General features: G+C 44.8%; 1 protein-coding gene across 3 annotated transcripts in view; it reads left to right on the top strand.

Annotated features, from left to right (window-relative positions):
* The window catches only part of LOC140395091 (hepatocyte nuclear factor 6-like), a 129,410-nt gene that overhangs the window by 44,276 nt on the left and 67,193 nt on the right, over nucleotides 1–17,941 (top strand). The window contains exon 2 of one of the 3 annotated variants that reach the window (XM_072482484.1): nucleotides 13,071–13,140. The exons of the other annotated variants lie outside the window; for them this stretch is intronic. Coding sequence (XP_072338585.1) covers nucleotides 13,071–13,140 — 70 coding nt within the window. The remainder of the gene's footprint in view (nucleotides 1–13,070; nucleotides 13,141–17,941) is intronic. 3 annotated transcript variants of the gene reach the window in all.

Genomic DNA, 17,941 nt, shown 5'->3' with positions numbered 1-17,941 from the left:
TTGCGCAGGGGATTGGTACGGGAGGGTCCGGCCTGCGTGAGGTGGAGTGCTGGGGGGTGGGGGGGCTGAGTACCCCCTTATAGGTGAGTTGGGGCATTGTGGGGGGGAGGTCTGGGGGATCATGCTGTGGGGGGGAGGGGTTAAGAGATCTAGGCACCATTTAAAAATGGCATCCCGTTCTCTTCCTGAGCTGAGGAGCTCCGCTCGTCAGAGTTCCCCACTGTCGGAAATTACACTAAAGTGAGGTCTTGGGAGGGGCGTTCCCCGCTGAGGCCCGAAATAGCAACAGGGTGCCGTTAGATAACGGGGTTGTCCCCGGCCCTACAAACACTAGGAAGGACCTCATTAATCCCGCCAGGAATGGACTCAGAATCTTTTTGGTTAGATCACGCCCACTATGTAGAATTGCTTCCTCCTGTGACATTTTGGCGTTCAAAATCCAGGAGCATAAGAGTGTTCTTCATTCATATTGCTATCGGAACATAAAAGGTCACAATTTATCCGATGCTTGGCTGCATGGATCAAGTAGGTTAACATGGAGTGATTGAAGCACATTGGGCTGGATTAAGGATTCAGTAGAAATAACAGCTCCAACAATTAACAGTTAATTTACATATTATTATAAAAATAAAATACTGTGGATACGGGAAATCAGAAATAAAAATAGAAGTAACAGGAAAAACTCAGCAGGTCTGACAGCATCTGTAGAGAAACAGGGTCAACATTTTGAGTCTGTATGACCCTTCAGAGCTCTGAGTTTTTCCAGCATTTTCTGTTTTTATTTCATTTACGCATTAACTTTGAGCTGCTGTAAAAGGCTTTCTTGTGATGCTCCAACTCCAATGGGAAGTAATATGTGACACCTGGAAACAGGAGTCTCATACCATCTGGGGCCATATGGTGCCAAGCCAGATTTTAAAAGCATTCAGAGGATTCATTAAACCTCTAGGATACATTCCAAGGCCTCTCTGGAATGACCTTAAAATGTTTAGAGAAGATAGACAATTCCTTTGGTACTTGAGAAAGCAGCACACCGTGTGCTTCTGTCAAGAGAATAGAAATTTCAGCCAGTGTTTTTTTTAATTCATTTATGGGTTTTGGCATCGCTGGCTAGGCCAGCATTCATTGCCCATCCCTAATTGCCCTTGAGAAAGTGGTGGTGAGCCCTTGTGGTGTAGGTGCACCAACAGTGCAGTGACGGTGAAGGAACGGCCAATATATTTCCAAGTCACGATGGTGAGTGACTTGGAGGGGAAGCTCCAGGTGGTGATGTCCCCAGGTATCTGCTGCTCTTGGCCTTCTGGATGGTAGTGGTCGTGTGTTTGGAAGGTGCTGCCGAAGGGACCTTTGTGTGTTGCTGCAGTGCATCTTGTAGATGTGGTGTAAACAAGGTACAGCAGAGCTGGAACCCACGCTGTAGCCATCATTGACAGAATACGCCGAGTAATCGCAAATTACTGGATATACTGGAGGAAAGCAACTTAAAGAAATAAAGGACAAGGAGAGCCTAAATCGGCACTTCGTTTGGTTTAGGCCAAGTTTTATATGCCGGATGTTATCATTCGAGTTTTAAATTGGGTTTTTGAAGCAAGGATACCAAGCTGAACCATCTCATAGTGCGCCTTGTAGGAAGCGCAGCAAGTCAGAACTCAGCCATCTTTACATCATCCACACCGTTACCCATTTAAATGCTTTCATTAACACTCATTGACATGGCCAACGTAGATTTATAAACTGCCTACAAAAACTACTCTTCGGTATGCCTGATGAAAATGCGAACAAATTGACACTGATGAGTCAATAAGGAGAACCTAAAGAAGGTTTTGTCAAAAGATACAAATCAACTGAACTACTTAATGTGTTTTTTTAATTAAGAACAGGTTGCGAAACCTAGTCACTGGAGCACTGGTGATTCTCATTAAACAGCGCTGCTGAATACTTCCATTTCAGAGTTAAAGCTGTTTCCACCCCTAATGTTCAGCTTCCAAACAACAAAATGAGCTCATAAAACGTGTGGTAGTCCTGGAAGTTTGCAACACAATCTGTCATATTCAGCAACATTTGAAATCTTGAATTTGGGCCATTGGTTCAAAGGCAGTTGGGTTGATTTTAGGCCCGAGCTCTGCTTCCAGGCTGGCAGAGCAGGCGGGACGAGTGTAAAACACAGAAAACTCTGGGTCTATTTAAATGCAGCCACCTGCTTTCAGGAAGAAGGCACAGAGAGGTGGTCAGCAGCATCGGATTATGCCGACCTCAGCTGCCGGCTGGCCTGGATCAAAGTGATGGGGACTGGATTTCGGGACGATCTCATGGGAGAGAAAGGAGGAATCCCAAGGTAGAGATAGGAAGGCCCTGACTTTCCTTAATCATCAGGTCCAGCGCCTCCACAATGGAAATTCTTTGCATAAGCCAGAGGCCGCTTTGTCTTAATTTCTCACCAATTGCCAATCTGCTGAAGATGCTATCAAATCTAAATAGCGCAATAGGACCCTACTTAATGTTAATGTTTGAGACTCTCGCCTGGCTGGTCCTTCATTCTCATTCAGAACCAGCAGAAAGTGAAATCAGCTGGAACGGAAGAGAAAATGGTGCCGTTCCAAACCTCTACCCACTCTGTTCTCATTCAACAGGCTCCCCCCTAAAAGAACCCACAACACCAATTAGATTACTAAATATCATTTTTTTTCTCAGATATTCCAATGAGATTTTATAGTCTCACAAGTCTTGAGATCAATTCTTAAAGCCACACTAACCTTCCAAACTAGTATGGGGCACGAATAAAACTCCACAAAATAGGGAAGACAATAGCAGGACAAAGGATCATATCTAGTTTGAAATAGTGGATATTAGGAAAGTAGAACAATGAAGTATTTGGTAACTTAATGACGAAGATTATCAGAACATAAGAAAAAGAAGCAAGAGTAGGCTACTGAATCTGCTCCACCATTCAATAAGAACATGGCTGACCTCCGACCTCAATTCCAACTTCCTTCTTTCTTCCGTAATTCCCTTATTATCATACAAATGTTCCTTCAATGTTCTAGGGATGAATGGAACACTCAGAATATATCAAAGGTATACAGACCAGAAGGGCTCAGGTTCAATTCTTATTTTGTGCTGTGTTTGCTAAACTTTTTAGCTGTCACTGCTCCTATGGGCTAGGAAAGAGAAAGGAATTTGTGTCCTGAACACTATCCAGTAACTCCTGCTACAAAGTATGGACATGTGGACATTGTGTGAAGACAAAATTGAGCTAAAAATGTGATGCCCACCTTAGTCAAACAACTTATCTGCACTGAATTAAGCAAAATAGTGCGGATACTGGAATCCAAAACTAAGAACAATGGGGACGGGATTCTCTAATCCCGCGGCAGAGTGTCCACGCCATCGTAAATGCCGTCACGTTTTACGACGGCGTGAACGGGCCACTGCCAGGACTAATTTACGGCGCTGGAGCGGTTCGCGCCGCTCCATCTGCCGATCCCGGCGCAAACTGTGCGCCACGGGATCCGCGCATGCACAGTGGCACCAGCGACAATGCGCAGTGGCTTCCTTCAACATGCCGACCCCGACACAACATGGCGCAGGGCTACAGGGGCTGGCGCTTAGGAAAGGAGGCGTCAGCCAACGAGGCCGCATCGGAGGCCCCCCTCCCCCGTGGTGGGGCCCCCCTCCCACCTCACAGGCCGCCATCCGATGTTAAGTAATGTGTTAAGAGACATTGCAATTAGTTGTCTCATTTATGTTAAGTATCCATTAATTGACACTGATATGTAAAGGGGCTTCAGGTGGCCTCTGTCAGGTGGTGTGTTGTTAAGAGTTTTGTGCAGAGGCTGTGGAAGTGAAATAAATGATGTTTGGTGAAAAGGAACAAGAACTTTAGACTCTTCATTTCACAGCAACTAAAACGTCTAACAATGGTAGCAGAGGATGGTTTTATAATTTTCCTTTTGGGGAACAATGGTAAATGTTGCCCACTTGTGTGGGAAACAAAGAAAATAAGGAGAGTGGTAAAAAGCACTTTGGCTGCTGAGACGTTAAGCCTCGTAGAGGCGGTGGATATGGATTTTTATATAAGTATGATATTGACAGAAATTTTGGGATTAGGGGATTTGGGTAATATACCTATTGACTGTCACATTGACAATAAATCCCTGTGGGAAAATGTGCACTCTACAAAAAGTGTCAATGAAAAGAGGTTACGGATAGACATTGCAAGTTTGAAGCAGATGTTGGCCAGAGGGGAAATAACAAAAATTAAATGGGTCGACAGGAGCTATCAACTGTCAGACTGTTTTATGAAAAGAGGGGCGAGTTCACAGAAACTTTTGGATATTGTTCATGAAGGGCGCTTGTTTCTGTGACTGTTTTTTTTTTCTTTTTCGTCCAAAACAAAAGGGGGGACATCATGTGTGTGTTTTTGACTTTCTTGAAATTTTGTTTTCACCTAATTATTTATTTTCTCCAAGGAAGGGGAGACTGTTAAGTAATGTGTTAAGAGACATTGCAATTAGTTGTCTCATTTATGTTAAGTATCCATTAATTGACACTGATATGTAAAGGGGCTTCAGGTGGCCTCTGTCACGTGGTGTGTTGTGAAGAGTTTTGTGCAGAGGCTGTGGAAGTGAAATAAATGGTGTTTGGTGAAAAGGAACAAGAATTTTAGACTCTTCATTTCACAGCAACTAAAACGTCGAACATCCGACCCTTCAACGCCGAGGTCCTGCCGGATCAGAGCAGGTTAGAGCGGTGCCGGCGGGACTCGTTTTTTTTCTTACGGCCGCTCGGTCTGATTTGGGCTGGAGAATCCCGGGGGGGGCTGCGTAGAGCGGCCCGCGACCGGCACCGCGCCAACCAGGCTGGCACCAATGGCACCGATTCTCCGCTCTGCGGAGAATTGCGTGCCGGCGCCGGTGCGGCATGGCCCAATCGCGGGGATTCCCCGGCCCGGCCCAGGGCTGGGAGAATCCCGCCCAGGATGCTGGAAAAACTTAGCAGGTCTAGCAGCATCTTTCAGGAGAAAAAGCAGAGTTAACGTTTTGAGTCCTTTGACTCCTCTTCAGAACTGAAGGGCTGTAACATTTCCAACTGGATGATGAGATGCTGCTCCTCCAGCTTGCGCAAGGCTTCGCTGGAGCATTGCAGCAGGCCAAGGATGGACATGTGGGCATGAGTGCAAGGTGGTGAGTTGAAATAGCATGCAACAGGAAAGTTGAAATCATGTTTGCCAACTGAGCAAAGGTGTTTGGCAAAGCAGTTTCGCAAAGCAGTCTCCCAGTCTGCGTTTAGTCTCCTCAATGGGAGCAGCGAATCCAGGGAACCAAACTGAAGGAAGTGAAAGTGAAATGTTGCTTCATCTGAAAGGAGCGTTTAGGGGCTTGGATGGTGTCTGCACTTACTGTTTAGGCTCAGATATGAACTGTATGTACCTTGGCCAAGGTACTAAAGGGATGCCAATATCTATGAAATTGTACCCCAGGATGGGTCAACCCATCAGGAGAAGAAAGTAGAAATGATAGATGTATTTAGAAACAGGCAAGTAGAATTGTTGCAAAAAGTCAATCTATTAAATATTCAGTTTAGAGGCTTTTGTCATGAAAGCTGTTGTTTTGTTGTTTAAAAAAAAATTAGATTATAATGTCCTTCGGGGGTGGAAGAATGGATGGAGTGCGGTTGGGGCAATGGATTGAGAATGAGTGGAAGAATGGATGGAAAATGGGTGTTGGTGGGTAGAGAGTGGTGGGAGAATGGGTGGAGAATGGTTGGGATGGGATGGGTGGAGAGTGGTTGAAATGGGATGGGTGGAGAGTGGTTGGGATAGGATGGGTGGAGAGTGGTTGGGATGGGATGGGTGGAGAGTGGTTGAGATGGGATGGGTGGAGAGTGGTTGGGATGGAAATCGGTGGAGTGTGGTTGGGATGGGAATCGGTGGAGAGTGGTTGGGATGGGATGGATGGAGAGTGGTTGGAATGGGATGGGTGGAGAGTGGTTGGGATGGGTGGAGAGTGGTTGGGATGGGAATCGGTGGAGAGTGGTTGGGATGGGATGGATGGAGAGTGGCTGGGATGGGTGGAGAGTGGTTAGGGAATGGGTGGAGAGTGGTTGGGATGGGATGGGTGGAGAGTGGTTGGGGATGGGATAGGTGGAGAGTGGCTGGGATGGGATGAGTGGAGAGTGGTTGGGTTGGGATGGGTGGAGAGTGGTTGGGATGGGATGGGTGGAGAGTGGCTGGGATGGGATGGGTGGAGAGTGGCTGAGATGGGATGGGTGGAGAGTGGTTGGGATAGCATGGGTGGAGAGTGGTTGGGATGGGTGGAGAGTGGTTGGGATGGGATGGGTGGAGAGTGGTTAGGGAATGGGTGGAGAGTGGTTGGGATGGGATGGGTGGAGAGTGGTTGGGGATGGGATGGGTGAAGAATGGTTGGGATGGGATGGGTGGAGAGTGGTTGGGATGGGATGGGTGGAGAGTGGTTGGGTTGGGATGGGTGGAGAGTGGTTGGGATGGGATGGGTGGAGAGTGGCTGGGATGGGATGGGTGGAGAGTGGCTGGGATGGGATTGGTGGAGAGTGGTTGGGTTGAGATGGGTGGAGAGTGGTTGGGTTGGGATGTGTGGAGAGTGGTTGGGATGGAATGGGTAGGGTTTTCCCATCCCACTATATCAATGGACTTTTGAATGGTTTGTCACATTTTATAGCCCCAGTCCCACTGCCACAGATGTGTGGGATTCTGCCTATTAATTCTGAGGAATAACTGTTCTTAAAGGAAATATGAACATATTGATATAAGATAAAAGCAATTTACTGCGGATGCTGGAATCAGAAACAAAAATAGAAAGTGTTGGTCAATCCCAGCAGGTCTGACAGCACGAAAGAGAACGGAGCTGACGTTTTAAGTCTGGATGACTCTTTCTCAAACTGTTGACACCAATCTTCCAGCTTTCACAAAGGGTCATCCAGACCCAAACTGTTAGCTCCGTTTTCTCTCCACAGGTGCTGTCAGACCTGCTGAGACTGTGCAGCATTTTCTGTTATTGTTGATTCATGTCATGTGTAGTGTACTTTATCCTGAGTTATTTTCTTGGCGGTTTTTGTCAGTAGTGGTTTTTCCGTGACCTTCCACTCACGGGGACAGGGTGAGGAGGCAGATCCCAAACTTACCGCAGCTGATTGGGAATTAAACACATGCTGTTAGAATAGAATAGGATAGGGGCAGCACGGTGGTGCAGTGCTTAGCACTGCTGCCTCACGGCGCTGAGTACCTAGGTTCGATCCCGGCTCTGGGTCACTGTCCGTGTGGAGTTTGCATATTCTTCCCGTGTTTGTATGGGTTTCGCCCCCACAACCCAAAGATGTGCAGGCTTGGTGGATTGGCCACGCTAAATTGCCCCTTAATTGGAAAAAATGAATTGGGTACTCTAAATTTATAGAAAAAAAAATAGAATCCTTACAGTGCAGAAGGAGGCCATTCGGCCCATCGGGTCTGCACCAAGCCCCCTGAAAGAGTACTTCACCCAAGCTCACTCCCCTGCCCTGTCCCATTAACCTAACCTACACATTGTTTTGGACACTAAGGAGCAATTTGGCATGGCCAATCCATCTAACCTGCACATCTTTGGACTGTGGGAGGAAACCGGAGGAAACCCACGCAGACACAGGAAGAATGTTCAAACTCCACACAGACAGTGAGCCCAGACCGGAATTGAACCCAGGGCCCTGGAGCTGTGAGTCAGCAAGGCTAACCACTGTGCCACCATGCCACCCATAATGTTGGCATTATTCTGACCTACTCTGCGCTAAACAGCCCCCATACGAATATATGGGTGGGATGGGACTTGTGTGGAGAGTGGGTGGAACCATGGGTAGAGACTGGGTGAGTGGGTAGAGGAATATGTAGAGAGTGAGTATGTGTGAGTAATTTGTCGAGAGTGAGCGAGTGGGTGGGGAATGTGTGGAGAGCAAGCAGGCATGTGGGGGCAGTGGATAGGTAGGTGAGGCGCTGGACAAGTGAGTGGGTGGAGGAATGAATGGAAATTTGTGGATGGGTAAGTGGATGAGAGAAGGAGTAGAGAGTGGGGGGTGGTTGGAGAGTAGGTGGGTGAATCGTGTGGTGCCTCAGCTGCAGTGGTCAGAAAGGGGAGAGAAATTGCTTAATAAGGATGTCTGAGAAATAGGGAATTAATTGCATATGGATTGAATGCGACAACAATCTTGGTGACTCCTGGGATATGGATCAATTTATCCTATATGCATAATAGACAGCAGACTTTACCACTTGTATTTCTGGACAAGATTGGAAACTTTCTTTTTAAAAAAAATAAGCTTAAAGTACCCAATTCCTTTTTTCCAACTAAGGGACAATTTAGCGTGGCCAATTCCTCTACCTTGCACATCTTTGGGTTGTGGGGGTGAGACCCACGCAGATACGTGGAAAATATGCAAACTCCACATGGACTGTGACCCGGGGCCGAGATTGAACCCGGGTCCTTGGCACCGTGAAGCAACAGTGCTAACCCACTGCGCCAAGGGGCCGCCCTTGATTGGAAACTTTCTTGACCAGAAGCATTTTTATAAGTCACATCTGTGCTGTCCTTGAGATACATTTGGGCAAATCCTGGTAGTTCTTGCAATATTTGGTCATATCCTCTCCCATTCAAGTGAACGAATGTAGTATTCTAGCAAAGTGAAAGTTGAAAAGCATTCAGGCAACTTTGAAAGTCAGCCTCTTTTTGGAATTCAGGTGACTCAGTAGTGCTGAGAAATTATTTTTCAAGGTTACTTGATAAGTGAGCGAGTTATCAATAATGCATTTTTAAAAATAATTAGTTTGTAGTATAAAAGAAAATGCTTTAATGAGGATGCATTATGGCAATATTTTATAATTTATTGAACAAGGAACCTTAACTAGCTGTTTTTCTTGGGAAGAGGTACATTTAATGAAACCCTGTTTTGCCAGCAGGTCTATACTGCAGACCAGAAAATCACAGGTAATTTCCCATTTTCCATTCAGTGAGAAGGGTGCTAACATGATCTAGAAGAGCAGAAGAAGAGTAACAGCTTAATTGGTTAATACCTATTGTATCTGTGAATATAGGAGCAGAGTAACTTTGGCACATCAGGCGAGTTATGATCTGATTGAATGGCGGCACATCTCTCATTGAATGGCGGCGCGTACCCGATGGGCCGAATGGCCTACTACTGCTCCTATGTCTTACGGTCGTAAGGTAAAACATGAGCAATTGCGGTTTAATTGCCGAGCTAACCTCTTGCACTGATTGCATTACATGACTGAAAACCCAAATGTCATGACTTTCCGGACTCACTGAAGATTTTTGAGCAGCTCGCCGCATTTTACGGTCTCCCCGCCCCCCCCCCCCCCCCGCGCCCCCCCCCCTCCCCCTCCCCCCCACCGCCCCAGCACTGCGACGGGGCCCTAAGATTCCGCCCGATTCATTCTCTAAAATAAATGTGCTTAAAGTATTTGTGGACATATTCATGTCATGTCTGCTGATATTTCATCCTGAGCTGTTTTCTTTTCAGTTTTTGTCAGTAGTGGTTTTCCACTGCCTTTCACTCTGGGGGGGGGGGGGGGGGCAGGCGGGTCCCAAGCCTACCTCAGCAGGAGTAGGAATTAAACCTGCACTGTTCTGACCCACTCTGAGCTAACCCCCAACGAACATATGGCGAAATGTTAAAAAGCATAAGGACCCTGTGTAGAAATGCACAGCAGACTTTGTGACTTCGGATTTATCCTTCACGCTTTCATGTTTCTTTATCAAACCTATGTAAGTAAGAGAATCTTGTATATAAGCAAATTATTTTGCAACAAAGCAGTTTAACCACAGTGGAACACCTCATAATGACTCTTTAATGTCATAAGCAATTGTCATATTTTCACTGGAAGGATATTAACTCAAGGAGAAACCACTTGCTTAAAGTGACTCGCATTCAGGCTCGGGATGATCCTTGCTGATTGTTTAATTAAACAGAATATCTAATCGTTCCATCTATAATTACCAGAAAGCTATATTTAGGCCTATATTTAGACAGTGAAATTTTGCTTGTAATCAAAAAGATTATAACTGAACAACTTTGTGGATCGAGTCTTACTTGCGTTTATCCTTTGTAGGCAGTTACTGATTTTTCCCTCCTTACCATTTTCAAAGTGCAGATTTTGGATGTAAGTGACAGTGGTCCAGATAGAGCTAGTTCCATCTTGAAGTCTCACAGTTCATGGTGCCAGATATGTATTTTGTATTGGAGTGTGTGCACGATCTAGCCAATGCAGCTAACGTCCCACAGACTTAGCTAATGATTAATGGGAGTGTCTGGGGAGGTTTTGGGGCCTCTACTGCGAAGGCCACTAGCCAAAGAATAGCAATTGATGCATAACTGAGTGTTAACTGCCAAGGATGGACGAGCCCTTGAAAGATCTGAGACTGCGGAAATAATAATCACAGTACTGAATGCTGAAGACAATGGACTTGATTTTTGGACTCAGTGTATTTGGTTCATGTGTTAGAAAATGTATCTAAATAGAACCTTGGTGTTAACACTAAATGCTGATCACTTTATTCTCAGAGGAAGAGATGTACTTTCAGTATCAATACTTCTGTTAAGAGGCTGAAATGTTTGAATAATTTACATTGTATTAATTTATATTCAGTTTTAGGTTCACTTCAAGCAATGTCTTACCAACTAGCGAACAAAAATCTTTTTTTGGAGATCACTTTTTCCAGAACGGCTTAACTGTACTTGTTTTCGTGTGTCAGAGCTATACTTCAATTGGTAGCTTCTTGAGACAATATCAGTTCTGTGTTTTTTTTTCAAATGATCGATAATTATCAACTTTGGCTAGTTTTCTCGGTTGACATGGAGTGGTGTCTTTCCCACCCGGCGCCTCTTTGTGTTTTCATCATTGAAGCTGTCAGCATGTGATAGGCATCTGGTTGCCAAATTTGCTTCTTTGAACACTGCTGTGTCTGTTACCCTGCTTCAATCCCCACCCATCCCTAATAGCCCCACCTCGCATCCCCTAACGTTTACCCACCTCTTACTCAGCAACCATTGAAACTTATACTGTTTTAGACAGCTCATTAGCAGCGCAAAGCTTTAAAATGACCATCATGCCAAGTTTGGCACGTTTGGCTGCTAGCTTTTCACTGCTAGTAATGAAAATTCACTGTCAGTAGCCGCGCATTTTAAAGTTCAGCATTCCTCTAACATTTTGGTAGCAAGTTGATCCCCCCGAAAAATATTTATTTACACAGTTTTTCACTGAGCAAATCTACATCAAGCCTTTTCAAAAATATTATCATATGTTCACACCCAATTTGTAATTCAGGGAGCCTGGTTATAAAAAAACAGACCCATTACTCAAACCTTCTTTGACCTTTTGCAATCACAAATTGAATGAACATCTTTGGAATCCTGAAATCCTCAGTACTTGTGCTTAACAGAATGTGGAAATGAACAGGCGTGATGTTATTTTGTTAGCAGTTTGTTTCCTTGCTGGTAACAATAGTATTCCTGTGTGCCTCTGTGATGTAAAACCATTTAATAACCTTTTCTGTTACTTTACCAAGCAGAAAGCAAGACAGTGAGGAAAGTTGCCTTTCTTTCCATTTGTTAATTCTAGGGAAATTGTGAACATGTATAAAGTGTGTTTTCATGATTTTACTGCAGTAGCAAACGTAAAACCATCCACTGTCATAGTGTTGAGGTGAGTATTCACCTCTCTTGCATGCAATGTTTGTGAAACTAGTATAATGTCTAGATTTTCACCTGCAGCAAAATAAGTTGGTTAATTACTTTCTGATAGAAACAGTACTCCTCTGAAGATCACCCATTTTCCTTTGCAAATACATTACTGTAGTTAAGAACAAAGTCACATTTTATTGTGATTGTTATGAAGCCAAGCATCCCAAAGTGCTTTACAAAAGGGAAAAGAAAGGGTATAGGGAAGAAGATAGTACAAGTGACTGACGGTGTTGTAGATGAAGATTTTGAGACGACTTGGGAACAGAGGATTTGGAAAGAAAACTGTTAAGAGTGTGGAGCATGATAGCTGTTACTAAATAACATTCATCTGCCATATGATTGTATTTTTGCCAGATTTCTATTTGTCATTGCTCTCTACCCACCATTTTGCTACTTAGATTTGGGTGAACTTGCTTACTTTCAGAGTGGCAATTGGAAATGACGTGTGAATAATCCCTGCTGTATAAGCACCTTGGTGGAATATTGCACTGTCATTGAAAAGCAATACACAAGCTGCAGTGTTGGCATCCTCTGGGAAGGAAATGCTACCAAGTAGACAAGAATCTTAAATCCAAATTTTAGATCTTCCAAATTGTCCTGATTGAGAATGATAGAGGGTAAAGATAAATTGTGAGTGGACATTATTGAAAAGGCACAGTAAACAAGGGAATGAAAGAAGTACAAACAGCCGATGGTACATATAACTTTTGCCAGTGATTGAATAAGGCTGCACATTGCTGCTATTTGGTGTGTAGAAAATGGAATTTTGTTTGCTTTTGAGTCAACATTTATTATCAGCCTAACTTAAATTGGTTAGACATGAAGTCAAGCGAATATGGTCAGGACAAAGAAGAGTTGTGAAGACTTGAGAGAGGCAAAATGAGTTAATAGTTCACCTAGCATTTAAAATCTTCAAAATACCGAATCGGAATTTCCCGTTGGGAGCACTGGAAAATAAGTGCGAACATTTCATCAAGAAAGAATCTACAACAAACTGTGAAATGAATAGTAAGTGGGCCCAAATGTATATTTGTTTAACCATCACTACCTAGCAATAGATTTTCCACTTTTGATTCCCCGCAACTCTTGGCTTCACTTTCTACCAAAACAATTCTTGTTGTATTGCAAGTCACAATAAATGCATGCTTTCGAATTCATCAGTGCTTGATTAATATATTGTATCATTTACTTGGAATAGCATTTACCCACAGTGCTGTAAAATGCAATGGCACAGCAATAATCAACTGTTAGGGCATTTACTTTGGCTCCATCTATATTTCTTCTGTCACCTGAAATTTGTCCTCCTCATACAGTGTCTACACGGTCTCGCAATGCAAAGAAGTCTTCAGGAGTTGCCACTGGTGTTGTAAAGCACATCCTCAGGTACTGATGAGTCTGAATTTCCCAGACGTTGTATAAAGCAAAGTCCTTAATTCGCAATTGACACGATAGAATGCTCCCCCATGTATTTATATATATATATAAAAATTATAAACTGTGCCGCACATTCCCTTTAAGTGTATAGCCGATTTTTCTTTTCAAAAACAAATTATACACTTAGCTGGACTACACAATGCATAGAACCTGTCTTGTTAGGCAGTATTAAAGCAAGAGAAAAGTGTTGCTGATGGTGAATATTTATGTCTGAGGAGTAACTGTTACTGAGGAGTTACTGAGCCTAACAATATGAGGGTATAAATACAGTTACCTGGAAGTGATTGTTACCATGAACCTGTAGGTCTGTGCTACTCAATAATTACTGAGCAGTAATTTTGAGAGTAACCTGCATTACATTCTTCCCATATTGCAGCCCACTTGCTAGTCAGGGACAGTGGGTTCAGTGGAGTACAACAGTGAAGGCACATGAGGTTAATTGGTCCTCTTACTGCTGACACTGTACTTCGGAAGCAGTGTCTTATTCCAGTGTTAAGATATTTCCCTTGCAAACTATAAGTGTTGTTGTAGAGGCTGTTCACTGTTGATGGTAAGATGAGCTGCTGTTTACTTCATCTGAAACCTACGCTTTTTGTCAAGGAGGTAATTGGATTTGGTGTTCCACAATCAATGCATTTAGCAGAGGGGGCCCAGGTGAAGCGAGAAGAAGTCACCTACGGCGTCAGGTGGTACACAGACAAATGAGAAATTTTTAATGGACACGATTTAACGTACAAAAACAGAGTCCTGTTTTGGTGCGTAAACAGGGTGTTTCTCAGTGTCTGCAGTGCCAAGAACGACCCCGCTATCTAACGGGACACTTCTGGTTTTTTGGCCTCTGCGAGGAATGTCCCGCCCAGACTGCACTTACCTAATTTCCTGCACAGCAAGCTCAGCTCATCAGTGCAGAAAGATGACTCACAGATGGGGGCGCCATTTTTAAATGTCACCTCCTTCTCTCGACCTTGCCCCTCCAGAGACCTCCAGACCAGCCCCCCTCCCCCCTTCTCCAATGTGTCTCTTAGGGGATTCTTAAGCCCCCCACCCCTTCACCCCACCTCTTGAGGGCAGGGCACCCCTGGGCCCGATCCCTAATATGGGCAACCTGTCACCCAGCCACCTTGGCACTGCCAGCCTGCCACCCCGGTCCTCTGCCAGCAGTGCTTCCTGGGCACTCTGGCAGTTCCTGGGAGGCACTTTGGGTGGCAGTGCCAAGGTGTCAGGCTGGAAGTGCCAAGGTGCCCAGATGTCAGCAGGAATGCCAGGGTACCACCCCGCCCAGAGACCAACAAGCTGGGGGCAGCCAAAGGCCTAGGAGATCCCTCCCCCAGGTTCCGTTATCCCTGGTCCACGTTTGTGTGGACCAGTGCTAAATGGTGCCATGGTGAGGTCTCGCAAGTGAAGACATTAGTTCCTAGGCTTTGGGAAAATCCAGTGTAGACATATTTAAATGAGCATAATGACTCATTTAAATAGGTTAATCTGGATCTCGATCTCGCTATGTGAGATCCAGATCGTGACATCTTGCGAGATCTAATTACATCTTGCTAGGTGTTCCGAGTGTCGTAATTCTCGGAAGAGATCTCTCACAAAATTAATGACACTCGGAACGCCTCGTGAAATCTAATGAGGTCGCTCAAGAGATTTAGTGGCTTCATCGTGTTAACGAGTTGGGTGGGTGAGGCCATTAGATTGTGCCCAATGTCTATGTGGCATTGCCAAGGGCTAATAAAATCATACCTTTCAATTTGTATTCATCCAGCTCCTTCCAAGCTAGTACTGGGACCATGTCCAGTGTCAGCCATCTCGCTCTTCTCAGATTCATCAAAGAGGCCATAGTGATGGGTTCTGTGTTATCCGAGTTATTCAAGATCTAAGTGAACTCATCGTCTTCTGCTGGTCCTCTCATGACTGAAGATACCAATGTGAGATTAGCATGGATATCCGCAGAACCACAGTCCATGTTGTCATTGTTGGTGCTTGGAGGAACCTCTGCAGTTGCACCCCCTCTGGCCTTCCTCTGGCCATGTTGGATGTTACAAGTTTGCCATTGATGGTCCTCGAAACAGGCTGAACCAAATTCCAGTGCTTCTCTCCAATTGTCTTTGGTGTTTTCTCAGGAGAGGCGATCTACAGTGCAGAAGTTTGTAAGGATATTTTATTTTAGGGTACCCATGTATCGTTTGTACTGGCCACTTGATGTCATTTGCCCTGTGACTGTTACCCACAGAAGATCTGCTCGGTGATTCAATCGTGATCCATGTAGGAAATGTGGCCCATCTAAATAAGTTGAATTTTCTGCAGAATATCATAGATACAGATCAACCGGGTCCACAGTTTGATTAGTTTCACAATGATCAACAGCAGCAACCTGAGAACATTATTTAAAGGGCAGAATTATACGACCACTCCCGCCAACAGGATTTTCCGCTCCTGCCAAAGTGAATGGACTTTTGAATGGCTCACCACATTTTACGCCCCTGCCGTGAAATTCCTCCCAAAGATTTGTTGGCTTTCTTAGAGGTCAAGAGAAATGACACCACTCAGACCTCTATGCTCTATGGATGGTAAAGGATTTGGTTTTCACCATTTCCAGTTGGGATGTGGCCACTTGTCTAGAATCATACCAAGTGAATACCTGCTTTCATGTGAGCTCTTATGTGAACTAGCTTAAAGCATCATTGGTGGCATTCTTATTTGAAAGGGAAGGTTGGCTCCAGGGCTACCCTGTGTGGTAATGGTTCACGCCACCCTTGTGGCAATCATGGCAAAGTTAAGCACAGATACAATGAAGCTCATCATGCAGCCAGGACTATCAAACATGTCATTGGAACCATAAAGCAATGACTTTTAATATCTCTAACCCGGGTGAGAATTTCTCAGAATAATCTCTGTACTCTGGTCATCTGATTAATTGTCGCTGACTATATTAGTTTCCCCTCAAAACAAGTTGCACTTTGTTGCCCAGCTCAACCAATCTGCTCACAGCAGAACCAGATGTTAAAAAAGTTTTTAAAAGTTAGCAAGCAAACCAGTAATTCAGCACGGGAACTAGTGCACCTGGAACTAATTCAAGAAACTTCGCAAAAAAAGAAAGGCCTGCAGCTACACAACTTCTTCAATCCACATTTACAAAGTCCCCAGGACCAAATTATGTTGCCATCTACATGTGTAGTGCTGGTACTTGTCAGGTGTCTGTAATGCAGAATGCCAAGAATTGTTGGTTTACTTGAAGATGCTGACTATGGTGGCTGTCCATTCATCCAAAACGAGCAGATAAAACAACATGTTTAAACGCTTCACGTACTGTACTTTCATTGCATGGGATACTGAGATTTTCTTCTTGAAATTGGGTAGCTGATGTGGCCACGCCTGGAGTATTGTGTGCAGTCTTGGTCTCCTTAAGTAAGAAAAGATAGACTTGCCAGAGAGGGAGTTGTCAAAAGCCCGCCAGGCTGATTCCTGGGATGGCAGGGTTGGCATATGAGGAAAGTTTGGGTTGACTGGGCCAATATTGACTGGAATTTTGAAGAATGAGAGGGATTTAATTGAAACATAAAATTCTGACAGGCTGGACAGACTGAATGCAGGAATGATGTTCCCCCTGGCGGGGGGAGTCTAGAACAAGGAGTCACAGTCTCATAATATGGTTCGGCCATTTAAGACGGAGATGAGGAGAAACCTCTTCGTTCAGAGGGTGGTGAACCTGTGGAATTTTCTACCACAGAAGGCTGTGGAGGCCAAATCACTGGATATATTGAGGAAGGAAATATATAGATTTCTAGACTCTAAAAGTGTCAAAGGGTAGGGGGGGAAGTGCTGGAGTATGGCGTTGAGATAGGGGGTCAGTCATGATTATGTTACAGCATAGAACAGGTTGAAGGGCCAAATGGCCTACTCCTGCTTATATTTTCTATGTTTCTATGTTTAGAATATGGTGGCAGAAAATTGAGAGATGAAATCTCCTACCATCTATTCTCCCTAATCATAATTCCACCCCCAGACCCATTGTTGGCCATCCCTTCCACTACTTGTAAATGTGAGCAGGCCGAGAGGGCCTTTGTTCCTGGTAGATTTTCCTGCCAACCTCACACTCTCTGGGACAGCCAGGAGAAACCTGATGGTAGCTTTTGGGATGGCAACAGGGAGCTTCCAAAATGTCAAGATGGCCGAAGAGAAACAAGTAATGGCTTCCTCTTCCTCCAAAGATCTACTTTAAGATCTCCATTAAGGTTTGCTACAACCTCATCCAAAATTTGTCTTCAGGGCTCACAGCCGTTTCAGTGCCCTCTTCACCTCTTTGGATGCTGCACCATGCGTCACACGATAGCACTGTCTGATTTCCCTCTGTTGCCCCAAAGGCTCCTTCTTCGGGGCTGGAGACCCACCAGGATTGTGCCTTGCTTTGAGGATGAGAGGGGCAGGTGAAAATCCCACTCTGCTTCTTTCCCACAAAAATAAGAAAGATATTCAGCCCTTTTGGGCAATACTGCTTCAATTCAATGCCCTCAAAGTTCATTCTTGAGGTGGGTAGCACAACTCAGCCAGCTCGCCTTCAGAAGGAAGTACCCATGAAGGTGGGATTTTCATCATGGTGCGGGGATGTGGGGGAGCAGGGTTTGGGGTTGGTGGTGTGGGCTGCCGTTGAGCCAACCGACCTGGAAAGAAGTTTGGAGGCAGCCTCAGGGGCGGCCGAGTGCCTAGGTGGGCTGTTTAAAAGGCCTGCATTTGTGCTGTGAGACTTCATTCC

The sequence above is a fragment of the Scyliorhinus torazame genome, chromosome 18 (genome assembly GCF_047496885.1).
Source record: "Scyliorhinus torazame isolate Kashiwa2021f chromosome 18, sScyTor2.1, whole genome shotgun sequence".
NCBI classification, from domain to species: domain Eukaryota; kingdom Metazoa; phylum Chordata; class Chondrichthyes; order Carcharhiniformes; family Scyliorhinidae; genus Scyliorhinus; species Scyliorhinus torazame.
Note: the sequence above shows the minus strand (reverse complement) of the source record. Positions and strands in the feature narration are given on the sequence as shown.